This window comes from Neoarius graeffei, chromosome 20 (genome assembly GCF_027579695.1).
Source record: "Neoarius graeffei isolate fNeoGra1 chromosome 20, fNeoGra1.pri, whole genome shotgun sequence".
In the NCBI taxonomy this organism is placed as follows: domain Eukaryota; kingdom Metazoa; phylum Chordata; class Actinopteri; order Siluriformes; family Ariidae; genus Neoarius; species Neoarius graeffei.
The window spans coordinates 11,388,651-11,402,829 of record NC_083588.1 but is presented as its reverse complement, the minus strand read 5'-3'; the positions used below and the strand labels follow the sequence as shown (position 1 = coordinate 11,402,829).

At 42.1% G+C, this 14,179-nt stretch overlaps 1 protein-coding gene across 1 annotated transcript in view; it reads right to left on the bottom strand.

Moving 5' to 3' along the window:
- fat4 (FAT atypical cadherin 4) overlaps positions 1-14,179 on the bottom strand; it is a 154,738-nt gene that overhangs the window by 73,101 nt on the left and 67,458 nt on the right. Inside the window, exon 2 of the mRNA XM_060901236.1 lies at positions 4,796-4,927. Within this exon, the coding sequence (XP_060757219.1) occupies positions 4,796-4,927 (132 nt within the window). The remainder of the gene's footprint in view (positions 1-4,795; positions 4,928-14,179) is intronic.

Below are 14,179 nucleotides of genomic sequence, written 5' to 3'. Positions count from 1 at the left end.
AGGAAGATCGGGTAAATTTATTTTTTTTTTCACGAAACTATTAATTCAATTGTCTCCAAAAGAGTGTGTCTTTTCATCCCCTTCTCTGGATCTGGATTTCCCATCAACTACCTGGGTCAAAACCTCCTCAATCTGTTAATCAATTCAAACTCTTTAAGTGCTGTGAATGGAGAAGGAGAATGAAGGCTTCCGTCTGTCTGATCTCCACTTAAAATGTTGAGAGGTTTTATAGTTCTTTCTGAACGGGGCCACCAGAGCAATTAAGACACGATATGATGGGATGCAGAGGGCATACGGAACTTCAGTTAACTTTGAGAAATCGAGAAAACGAGGGAGCAGTGGATGGAGTTGGAGAAAGATGAGAACAAATGTAGGGGGCGAGTATTCGGGGAGGTACATTGGCTCTTACAGGAAATCCCAGTTTCCTGTAACAGGATAGAACTCAGACGCTGACAAGCTGTTAGTCAAATTACAACACAAAGGCTTAATTAACGTCACTTTAAATGGACACACAACAAACTTGCAGTATCTGTCTGGGCTTCTCGGAAGGCCTTTAGTTGAGACCATGTTGAGCCTGTTTGACTCTTTATTCTTCATAAATATAAATAATGTGATACAAAAATGGTGTATTTCATGAACTTAGCATTACTTTTTAAAACGTAAAAGATTTCTGTCATAGTGAAAATCAACGACAAGAGTTTTCGAGCTTTCCGATTTTTCTTTCTTTGCCCTTCTCTATCAGAAAAGAAGAAGGGGAGAGGGATAAAGGGAAAACTTTGTTTTCATCCCCTCCACACAATTTCCACATGTTCAATAGTTAAACCTTGGAGATCGTTAGGATGTCTGGATCCTTGTTCCAGTCTGCTGGTCTGTTGTTTCAGATTTTGGCTCACTCCTTCCTTTGTAACACATGTGGCTCTAACTGCAAAAGCTCCAGATATTCTTGATTGTATCCATGTTAGCCAAGGCCAGCCTTCCTCCTTGGCACTGGTCTACACTACAGAACACCTGGGGCGAAGTAAACCTCTCTCTGCTCTGCTGATTGAAACATTTCATGAGGTTTTTAACAGATGATGGTGAAAAGACAAGTGTTTCCCATATTTTAATCCAAATGGCCATGAATTCACATGTACATCAAAACAGGGTTTGAGGCAAGAAGAATGTACTATAACAGAAGCTGATTTGTACACTTACTTGACCCTGTCCAGATCCACCTGAACCAAAATGAGAAGAGTTAAACTCTATCCAGACCCACTTAAAACAATGGGCCAAATGCGACTCAGACCTTATCCAGAGTTTCAGACCAACTTAACAAGAATGTTGTTCAGTTCCACCTGAATCTGTTCGAGGCCAATGTCTTATCCAGACCCACCAGTACCAACCTGAGTAGAGCTAACCTATCTGCACCAACCTGAATGGAACTATAACCCAATCCATATTCACTGTTGCAAACCTGAGAAGAACAGAACCCAATCCAGAGTTGCCGCTGCCAACCTGAGTCGAGATAAAACCCTACCCAGACCTACCAGACCAAAGAAACCGTAATAGTACGAAAGGATAATCATATAATTCCACTACAACCACGGCTAGTTCCAGCTCTACCACTTTAAATAAACTTTTGAAATACTTTCCTTGACCAATCAGAGAAGAGATCAAACCCAGTCCATGTTTACCTGGACCAACCATCCATTATCCGTAACCGCTTATCCTGTGCAGGGTCGCGGGCAAGCTGGAGCCTATCCCAGCTGACTATGGGCGAGAGGTGGGGTACACCCTGGACAAGTCGCCAGATCATCATAGGGCTGACATACAGAGACAAACAACCATTCACACTCACATCTCAGGTCAATTTAGAGCCACCAATTAGCCTCAACTGCATGTCTTTGAACCGTGGGGGGAACCGGAGCACCCGGAGGAAACCCACGCAGACACGGGGAGAACATGCAAACTCCACACAGAAAGGCCCCCGTCAGCCACTGGGCTCGAATCCAGAACCTTCTTGCTGTGAGGTGACAGTGCTAACCACTACACCACTGTACTGCCCCGGACCAACCTAAGAAAAGCTAAAACTCTGTCCAGATCAACCAGACCACCAGGACCCTGTCCAGACCTCCAATATATGGCCAAAAGTATCTGGACCCCAACCATCACACTCATGTATGGGTGTTCTCCAAACTGTTGTCCTCAAGGTAGAAGCACACAATTGTTTAGATTTTTTTTTTAATGTTGTAGTACTGTATTAAGATTTTCCTTCACTGGAACAAAGAGTCCAAGCCTGTTTCATTATAACAATGCCCCTGTGCATAAAGCGAGATCTATAAAGACATGGTTTGCTAAGCTTGATATGGAAAAACTCGAGTGTCCTGTGTGACATCAGCACCACTGAACACCTTTGAGATGAACTGGCATGCCGACTGCATACCAGCCCTTCTCACTTGACTTCTGTGCCCAACCTCACTAATGCTCTTGTGGCTAAATGGGCACAAATCCCTGGAAAAGTGGAAAGCTTTCCCATAAGTGTGATGACTATTTTTACAGTAAAGGAGGGGATCAACTGTGTAAATTGCCCACGGTTTTGGAATGGACACATATAAGTGTGATGGTCAGATGTCAACATACTGTTGGACATGTCATGCATTTGGACACACCTAAGGAGAACTAATATACAATTCATACCCATCTGTACCAACGTAAGTCTGTCTCAACATTTTGAGTCCCTTTTGGCCAATTCAAGAAGAGCGAAAATGCTGCAAAGACCTGTGGCCTATAGAAAACGAAATCTCCACCAGCTCTCAAGAGCAAAACCTTTCAAAATTTCACCTGATCTCAACCACTTGTGTCACCGTGAAGAGAGTTAAGCGTTGCTGACCCAGATCTGTTTTCACCTGAGGACAACTAACCCCCTCACTCAGACCTAAGTTCCTGCAACCCATCCAGAGTCACCTATTCTACTCCACCTGGAGCCTGTCTACGCCAACTTGAAACAACCTAAGAGAAGCTGACACCATTCTGTGCCAACTTGTGGAAAGCCAGACCTTCAGACCTGAGAAACCCTGCAGAAACCAAAAACATGTTCCAGTCTGCTGGTCTGTTGTTATAGAGCTTGGCTCACTCTTTTCTTACACATGTGGCTTTGGCTGAAAAAGGTTCCAGATATATCTGATTGGACTCATGTTAGCCAAGGACGTCCATCCACCCTGGCACTGGTCTGCATTATATTTCCAATCTGAGAACACCTGGAGAAAAGTAAATGCTGCTTTGCCCTGCTGATGGAAAAAACTCTGGTGATTTCAGTGATCTGGGAATAGACGAGTGTTTCTCGTTTATTAACACAAACGAATTTGAAGTGATACATCACAAATTCAGGGTTCAGGGTGAGGAGGAGGGGCCAAGAGTCCTGCGTGAGGGTGTAATGCTTAAGTATTGTAACAGAGCTGCGCAACTGCCGGAATTTTTACACATTTCCTGTGTGAGATGGGAAAGAAGCAGAGGTTTTATAGCACAAGAGGAAGCCAGGGATGTAATACAAACTCAAGCAGCCTCGCCGGGACTCATCGACACGTCCCAAGTGACTTCATGAAGTCAGGAAGAAGGGAAAGAAGCAGAAAGAGACAAGCAAAGAAGGACCAAACCCAAACTCGAACAGTCTGCACAGCTGTTCCGTGTTTTGCATCCAAATGTTTCTGAAACGCTCAGCAAACGTACTGTGAATTATCATGTTCCTATTAACTACCGTTACAGTATGTTGAAAGTTTTGAAGAAGAACAGCATGATGATGTCATTATAAGAGCACCTAGCTGCCAAAAGCACGCTTGCTATATTATAGTTTATTCCAAAAATCTGTTACTATCATGGGGCAGCACGGGGGTGTAGTGGTTCTGGGTTCGAGCCCAGTGGCCAACGGGGGCCTTTCTGTGTGGAGTTTGCATGTTCTCCCCGTGTCCGCGTGGGTTTCCTCCGGGTGTTCCGGTTTCCCCCACAGTCCAAAGACCTGCAGGTTAGGTTAACTGGTGGCTCTAAATTGACCGTAGGTGTGAATGTGAGTGTGAATGGTTATTTGTCTCTGTGTGTTAGCCCTGCGATGACCTGGTGACTTGTCCAGGATGTACCCCACCTCTTGCCCATAGTCAGCTGGGATGGGCTCCAGCTTGCCCGCAGTCCTGGACAGGATCAGCGGTTACGGATGATGGATGGACTCCGCAGTATCATAGTTGTGTATTATTTTGACAAGAAGTATTTATTGATCTATTAAGCTTACTGAGCTCATTCTATTCATCCAAATTTTATCTAAAAACAGGTGGATGGAAAATGCACTCGAGAGGAAGGGAGTGAGAAAGCGGATTTCCATTACTCAATACCTTTTTTCCTTTTTAAAATCATTTTCCCTCTCAAATACCTTCCCAGATCATCAGCCAAACGTACGGTTTCCTTTCCGTCTTTAGTGATTAAATCTCATTCAGCTGCGAGACAACAGCATTCTGCAGGGTCCAATTCGATTCCAACCACAACTCTCTCTCTTTCTTTCTCTCTCTCTCTTCTTGGCAAATTTCAACATTCTGTTAACGCTATTAATGATATCCATCAGCACCTTGATATCCATCACACACCCAGACCGATCCATTAGAGCGCCGCTCGTCAGGTTTAGCCTAGAAGTGACTTATGTCAGACTTATTCCTCACTGTAATCAGAGCAGAATTTATCACACGGAATATCACTTAAACGTACGGGTATATTTAGCAGAAACCTTCAGCCGAGGCAGCTATTATTCCAGATTTTTCCGCAGGGAATTTCCTACCTCGTCTGCATCAGTTGCTGTTAGCTGCATTATCCTGAATCCATCACCAACGTTTTCTTGGACAGTCACGTCTAGAATGTCAGTGGGAAAAACTGGAGGGTTGTCGTTGATGTCCTGAAGCGTGATCTCCACCTGAACGAGAGAGCGACACAAAGAGAATTGAGTGTTATGCATTTTCATCTCACACTACTGATGAAATAAAAACAATTTTTCCTCCTGGATTCAGACTTTACACACCAAAACACAACTTGGACACATTGTCAGCATTGCATCCACTCCTTACGCACACACACAAACACACACACACACACCACTGTCAACCTACACTTGATCCCCTAACTGCCCGCAACCCGTTGCTAATAAACACGCTATGATCGAAAGCAAAACAGGCATTTGCTTTGCATCTTGCTGTTTATTGCTAAAATAAATATGCAGAGCGCGTGTTTAGAAGTTCCCCACATCCACAGTCCGCATTAATGGTGTTTGTGATTGAATATAATTCCCCTCGAGACAGAAACAAAGCTGAAAAGGAGACAGCAGAGATACATATTTTCCTCTGAGTCAAACACAAACCCTCTGAAGATGCATTTCATTCAATCCTCCATAGACCTCCATTTTAATATATTTACATTGTAAGTCATGAGTATGACCACTGATATTGAAAAGCCATATTTTCTGTTTTTGCCTGTATAAATATATATATTATCTTATTACTTACTAAAGGTAGACTGCTTTTCAGATGTTTCAAGTGTACGGTAGGTCATAAAAAGAATTTTCCCTAACACCCAATTATTTTTGTTTAGTGGAGCGAAAGCTACTGAATTCGAATCGCAGACTTCCAATTTTAATATTTTTTTAAATAGAACAATTAATGAATTTAGAACCACATGGTGCTAAATTCTCCATTATTTTTTCCTGCTTCACCATGACCCAATTCAAGATACTATGTCATGCATCACGTGGTGGGCTTTCCCCGTTCGTGCAAGGCATTGTGGGATACAAATTTGAAACAGGAGAGAAAAAGGGAGGACATGAGGGTGTGAATGAAATGTGAAAGACCGACTCCAGTAGCAGAAAGAGAGAAGAAAAGACGTTATGTTATATGCAAAGGAAAGGAAACGCAGGACCAAACTACTAAATATCGGTGCTCAGCGAGCACCTCGGTGTGATCAGCTGTTCGTTTAGCGACAGAATGATGGAACTGTCAGTGCACCGCCAAAGGTAAACCTGTAGATGGCAGTAATGCAACACTGTGGATGCCAGCTGCCGTAAAACCCAAAAGAAGAAGAAGGTAACCCTGCACATGCACACACGGACTTCCTCTGTCTGTTTGACTACGTGAAGCGAGCGATTTCATGCACGTTATTTGCTTTAATCCCCTCAAATTAAATAACTTCCCAGCCACAGAATGGCCTGGTTTTTTTTTTTGGTTGTTTGTTTGGTTGTTTGGTTGTTTTTTTTTTTTTTTTTAGATATTGCAGAAAAAAACATATCACAATGATCAAATTTCAGAGGGAACTAAATTTCATTGATTTTATGAAATCAAAATGCCATCTAGCTTTAAGAGTGGAGCCATGCTAATATGAAAGATTTATGTTATAATAAAGCCATAACATTATTATTTTATTAAAGCCTGCTTTATTTAAAACCTATTTTGACCAAAGAGCACAATAAGAAAATGGCTTTCATAAGTGCGATGGCAAAGAAGACGAAAAGGAGTGGCTTTAACTCTGACTGTTCGAAAGCACTGACACTGAAGAAGCCTCCTTTCCAAAAATATTAAATAATAAACATGTTCTCACATAAAATTTCATCAGATCAACAATTATGCTTTTTTTTTATCAGTTTATGGAGCTGCAGTCAGAGCTGGTGTAGTAGAAAATGAATCATCACGTTCTGGCCAAGAAACTGAACTGAACGTTCCACAGTGCTTTGATGTGTATAAATATTAAGAATAAGTAAAGCAAATGAAAAAAAAAATCACATTGATATTATATATTTATATGTCCAGTGTCTCTCGTTTCCCCTTGACGTGTAAATAATTTTGCGTCTCTTCTTGTTTTCTGTTTAATGAGGACAGAGATGCAGTCATGATAAATAATTACAGCCACGGATTTACCCACAATCCCTGAGGAGAAGGAGATCAAAAACTGCAATGTTAAAAAAGAAAGGAAGCCGGGAAGGACAGGAATGTGTGAGAGGGAACGAGGGATGTGGATGTGGATGTACAGCAGAGAGCGAGAGAGAGAGAGAGAGAGAGAGAGAGGTAGAGGTGAGTGTGAGTCCTGAATCATTGATAGTCATGCTGAATAATACACTCCGTCAGGGTTAAAGAGCTGCAGGAGCTCAGAAAGCTGAGCCCCCCCTTCGAGAAAAGTGATGTGTTTCACCTGGGCAAAGCCACGACCTTTGACCTCAGACACATACAGCTACCGTAAATAGTGTCTGTGTGTGTGGGTGTGTGTATGTGTTAAACTGATGTTCTTGACTTACACATACCTGAACACTATCTGACCATCAACACAACTACACTCTCTCTCACGCCCGGGTTTGAGGGAATGGCAAATGAAACCAGCTGAAAATTTGCACAAATGGAATATGTGTAATTGTCGAAGGGGAAAAAAAAAAGAACCAGGAACGTGAACCAAAACACAATTAAGGAGAAGAAGTGGAGCGAAGAGCAGGATCAGAACTATAACTTGAAATATACAAAAAAAAAGAAGAATTAAACAAGTAAATGAACCAAAACCTAAATATACAAACGATAATCAGAACGAGAACAAACAAGAATCTGGGGGGGACAGGAGCAGACATAGAAGCATTCTGAAATCAACATTTAAAAAAAAAAGAATCAGAGTAAAAACGAGAGTTTAATCCACAATTTAGTCTAAATCTGAAGCAGAAAAAGAACCAAGATTTGAACCAGAAATGATTAAAACCAGAATAAAGCGAGAAAATCTGCATAAAAACGGAATCTGAGCCAGAAGAAAGGACGAGCACAAGATTCAGAAGTGGAAAAAAGAGAAAGAACCAGAGTAAGAAGTCAAATTAAACCCAGAAATAACCAAGAACAAGAACAAACAATAATCTCCAAGGTAAAAAAAATAGCAGAAACTGAACTGGAAACCGACTCTGAAAAGAATAAGAACAAGAACCGGTACTGAATTCAGCGATTAAAAAAGAACCAGAGAAAGAACTAGAATGAAATCCAGAAATAAAAGTCAGCTTTAAAGCTAGACAGCCTTTCGATTTCATAAAATTGGTGAAATTTAGTTCCTTCTGAAATTTGGTCATTGTGATGTATATTTATTTCTGTAATATCTCACAAAATATCAGGCCATTCTGTGGCTGGGAAGTTATTTAATTTGAGGGGATTCCTGAGCAAATAATATTCATGAAATCGCTCGCTTCGCGCAGTCAAGCGGACAGAGGAAGTCCATGTGTGCATGTGCAGGTTTACCTTTGACCGTGCACTGATGGTTGCATCATTCATCATCGCTAAACAAACAGCTGATCACACCGAGGTGCTCGCTGACCCCGATATTGATTAGTTTGGTCCTGCATTTCCTTTCATTCGTATATAACATAACGTCTTTTCTTCTCGCTTTCTTTCCGTTACTGTAGTCGGTCTTTCACGTTTCATTTGCATACTCACGTCCTCCATTTTTCTCTCCTGTTTCAAATTTGTATCCCTACAATGCCTTGCGCGAACGAGGAAAGCCCACCGCCTGATACATGACGTAGTATCTTGAATTGGGTCATGGTGAAGCAGGAAAAAATAATGGAGAATTTAGGGGCACATGGCCCTAAATTCATTAATTGTTCTATTTTTTAAAAAACAAATAAAATTGGAAGTCTGGGATTCGAATTCAATAGCTTTCGGTCCACGAAACAAAAATAATTGTGTGTCTGGGAAAATTCTTTTTATGACCTACACTTGAAAATCTGAAAGGTAGTCTCACTTTAATCAATAGCAGAAGAGGAACCAAAACATGTACCAGAACAAAAACAATCAGAATGAGAGGAGGAAGAGAATGAATCAGAACAAAAACAAGAACCAGAAAAAGCAAGAGAAAGAGATTCAGGACCAGAAAAGACTAAAGAGAAGAAATGGGAAATCATTTAGAGCCAGAAATAAAATTAACAATAAAATGACAAGAATGCCTCCATCGCCACCAACTCTTGTCCTGCTGTTTACTACACTGCAACCCCGCTATAACAAACTCGTTTACTACAAACTTTCTAAGTTTGTGTCCCCCACCTTTCGTGACAACGAGTTGGAATCTTAAAAAAAAAAATCACTGTGTCATGTCCATGTGCATTGGGGCTCGGAGCACGTGTGCAGCGCCATTCGGAGTAATTACTATGCACCTGTTCCAGATTAGAGTGCAATCACAGCGTGTGCTTATAAGGACTCTCTAAAAACACAGACTTGATGAAGTATAGTGCTGTACCGGGTGTCTCACATTACCAAGCCTTATTATCTGTGTACTGCCTTTCTGGTTTTGACTTTGTTTTGTGTATTTGGACTCTGCCTTTTGTCTTTGCGTCCACCATTCTGTTTCTGTCTCGCTTGCCCATTGCCCGTTTCATGACCCTGCCTTTGTCTTAGCTTTTGAACTGTTTGCCTGCCTGTTTGTAAATAAACACTCTTCCTGCAATTATGTCTGTCATTCACCTGCTTACACGACACTGAGCCATGTTTTCTTCTTCCCACCAGAGACAAAAAATAAGTAATCAAGTCCGCAGGCAAGTTAACAATACATGTTAGTGCCAGAAAACAAAGACTTAATTCGCTGAGCTTAGGTGTCGATCACAAACAATTATCGAGAACGGTGATCAAAGGATTGATAAAAGGATGAAATAACTGTTGATCCCGCTAAACTTAACATCTAGTTAAAGCATACCATTGGTGTTTTTATATCCCCCGCCCTGCCTCGCCCTGCCTCGCCCAGCCCCGCGGCACAACATGAATGACATCAGTGATTTGCAACACATGAATGAACTGAACGGTGAAGATTTTGAAAATATAGTGAGTCAGTGGGTGAACGTTGACAACGATACACCAGTAACCTCCGACATTTCCATAACAGATGAAGAAATCAGTCATCGCCTCCATTCGTGATCCTTTAACTCAGCCAATGAACTGCGATCGTGACTCGGAAGGATAAATTCATGATAATGAGAATGTGCCTAAAATTGTGCATATAACCTGAGTGTTTGGTGTGACAAGTGGGTCCATTTCACCCTGATGAACTTTTCAGAATAACAAATTATTTGGACGTCCTCCAAGGAGTTTGTGATAGCGGCGTTGCAATGTAATTTATCTGCCAGACATACCCTTAAAATATACTTCAAACAGAAAGGAAGCGATTGAAGAAAAACTATTTCCGAGATTTGACTTGCTGTGACCTTAACTCTGAATCAATTCCAGCAGCTAATCAGTTCATTTGCTGGTTATGATGTTGATCAGTTCATCTCCGTAAATCTTGCTAATAGTCAGCCTTGGTACTGAGATACAATGGGAATCTAGGAAAGATGATTGGACGGATAGACAACCCGAAAAGTAAGAACTAGAATTAGATCCATAATTAGAAATGAACGTTAATCAAAAATAGAAGAAGAAGCAAAACATGGAGTTAGTGTTGGTGGAAAAAGGTTATGAGTACGTTAAGGTTTACATGGGAGTCCGAGAACAGCGTTGGCGGCTCTAATCTGAACTCCGGATGGCAGGCTGGGTGTGTGTGTGTGTGTGCAAACACGTGTGTGTGTGTACGTCTAAGAACGGATTTCTGTGGTATGTTCAATGTAACTCATTTCCTTAAACTTTCCTCCATACACAAAGACCATCTTTACATTACAATCTCTCTCGCTCTCTCCCTCCCTCTCTCATTCTTTTTTTTATCTTCCTACCTTGCTCTTTTTTTTTGTCTCTTTGGTGTATGCATTAGATTTAGGAGGTCATTACTCTAGGAGTCTAAGCACAGATTCCTGATCCTACACACACACACACACACACACTCGGCATGGAGCGAATTGGAAATTTCTCAGGGTGGAAACGAGCTCCACAGGGGGGCGTGGATACCTGCCAGGATCAGTAAAAAAGGAGACACTAAGGGTATGCACACACACACATACAGGAATCCCTATAAGACCCAGATGAGGCAAAAAGACAGCGAGAGAGAGAGAGTATACATTTGTACATGCATTATTTTAACAATGTAGTAAATGCTTACACTACCGTTCAAAAGTTTGGGGTCACCCAGACAATTTTGTGTTTTCCATGAAAAGTCACACTTTTATTTACCACCATAAGTTGTAAAATGAATAGAAAATATAGTCAAGCCATTTTTCTGGCCATTTTGAGCATTTAATCGACCCCACAAATGTGATGCTCCAGAAACTCAATCTGCTCAAAGGAAGGTCAGTTTTATAGCTTCTCTAAAGAGCTCAACTGTTTTCAGCTGTGCTAACATGATTGTACAAGGGTTTTCTAATCATCCATTAGCCTTCTGAGGCAATGAGCAAACACATTGTACCATTAGAACACTGGAGTGAGAGTTGCTGGAAATGGGCCTCTATACACCTATGGAGATATTGCACCAAAAACCAGACATTTGCAGCTAGAATAGTCATTTACCACATTAGCAATGTATAGAGTGGATTTCTGATTAGTTTAAAGTGATCTTCATTGAAAAGAACAGTGCTTTTCTTTCAAAAATAAGGAAATTTCAAAGTGACCCCAAACTTTTGAACGGTAGTGTACGGTATGTTAGAAACAAACTCGACTCTGCTCTGAGAGAAAAGCTGTAAGTACATCTAAGGGTTAAAAGTATTTTTTGTAATATGGACCCTCAGACTAAAAAAAATGGTTCCTTGAATTAATCAGACGTGCCCTCAACAGTCCTTTGGTACCTTAATTCTTTACATCGAGATTAAAACATGACTTGCTCAACAGAAAAGCATTCACCTTATCATCAGGACAACGCGAGTCTGAATCTCCGCAGCCATCCACGGCTGGGGGTCCACAGAGCAAAATTGGCCATGCTCTCTGGGTGGAAGGGACAGCACACTCTCTCAGTCTCCTGTTAATCACAGGGACATGAGCCAATCATGGGCATCTGTGTGCTCATGTATGCGGAAGAGGGTAGAAAGCACTTTCTTCAGAGTGTTTTATGCTGCGCTTTGATGCAGCACCAGCAACAGTTTGAAAAAAGTTTCTCACAGTAAACATGCTTGCGCCACCCTCCCAAATTTGTAGCCATCACGTAATCAGGGAGATTTATACTTTTGCATAGAATTTACACCCTCGGTATGGCTTCGACTCTCACACTGAGTGAAGTATTAACTTGCATGTAAGGTGCATGTTTCCTCTAAGGGGTGCTGTTGCATGAAACACACCAGAATTTGCAGATTTTACACATAGAAGAAGAGCGGAAGAAAACAACGTGAGATCTGTGTTTCATTGTAGGAATCATAAACAGAAAATACTGACCTATATTCAGTAGTATGAGCAGTTCAAAGCACTTTGGTGTAACTAATCCACAGGATTAGGTGCAGGATTAAACTGGTAGTTAGAATTAACGACAGCCGCAATAGAGCCTCACACTTTATTACCTCCACCAACTGTGTTGGAAGAGGTGATGTTTTTGCCTCCGTTTGTTTGTCTGTTTCGAATGTAACTCAAAAAGTAGTGAATGGATTTGAGGAAATTTTGAGGAAAGGTGAGCCATGGGCCAAGGAACAACTGATTTGATTTTGATGCAAATCCAAATATGTGGCTTGGCGGAGGTATCCACTCTACCAAATATACAAGTGTATATTTGTATTCACACAATATCGTGATAGTAGATGTCCAATTTTCACAGTGAAGAAGGGGCAGCCGGAAATGCGTACGGGGAAATGTGATGCGACAAAGTTGACCAATCACATTTCTGGGGAGGTGCGCATCAGGTGATGGTGTAGGGCAGGGGTCTTCAATCCTATCCGCAAAGGGCCAGTGTGGCTGCAGGCTTTCATTCCAACCAAGCAGGAGCTACACCTGATTTCACTTGTTTAATCATTTCACCCTCGTCTCCAATCAACAGTCAAGTGAGCCTCCAATTTGGCTGTAATGAAAGCCTGCAGCTACACCGGCCCTTTGCGGATAGGATTGAAGACCCTTGGTGTAGGGTATGCGGCTATACTGTACCAACAGTGTAGACTGTCTGCAGAAGTTGTCAGGTGCATTGTCAGGTGACCAAATTGGGGACAAAATGGTGGCAAAAAAGCCATGATGTGACAGAAAACAGTCATTGATGGGGTCATATCACCCAATCTATTGTCAGTCTGATACAACAGCAACATTTTGCCAGTATGAATTCATACTTTTTAACCATTTATACTGACTAGTCCTGGGTATTACTTTAAACTGCAACCAGTGGTGAGTCTCAGGCTCAGGAGGACTTGAGTGTTGGGGAAAGTGGAGTGACCCCTTAATCACCATTGCTCCCAGGTCCGCTCTGACTCGGAGTGGTAGCACCTGTCTGGGTTCCAGCGATGGGTTAAATCGTACATCACCAATAAGGCGCTGGCAGCGGGGCACTTTTCGGTGCAATGTGGCAGATGAACCCAACAGAGTCAATGGCACACCACCAGATGGCATGTGGAAGAGCCACTCAAATGGCCAATGGATGGCATCACTCGGCAAGTCAGTTGTCACTGCGTGGCAACTTCCATACCTGTCAGGTCTGTGGTATTTTTGTGCACCACTTGGCATCAGGTCTGGAGGTCCAGAGAAACAACACGATGGGGGCACGACATCATTTGTCTTACCTTACTGTGCAAGGTGCTTTGTTAGGAGAGGAGAATAGTATGTGAGAGCTCACAAAGCCAGACATTTCGTGGCGGCTTGGCCGGTCCATTCGTGCCTCTAGTGCGGGTGACTCTGTCGCTCTGGTGCGGGCCTCGTGGCCCATCTGCGTTTCTGGGCATCCTCATGAAGCAGTCATCATCGCTAGCAATGGACAGCTGATGATACTTACATTTGATCTTTTGGACATGGTTTGAAGCTTTGAAACTTTAGGAATAAAAAAGGCTACCATGTTTTCTGCAAGAAAACCTTGATTCTGCAATCTAGAGTTCTAGATTTTATTGAACTGAAAGGGTGGCACTGTGGTGCAACATATGGAATTGGCACCTCATAGCTCCAGGGTCCTCTGTTCGATCCTGAGCTCAAGGTATTGCCTGTGTGGAAGTTCACACGATCTGTCCTCATCCACTTGGGTTTCCTTTGGATTACTGTTGAAACTTCATCACCGATTCCAGCTTCAAGAGACCAATTGGTCTCTTGTGGCCATTTCTTTTGATTATACTACTTGCAATCTCAGGAGCAGAATTGGAGTT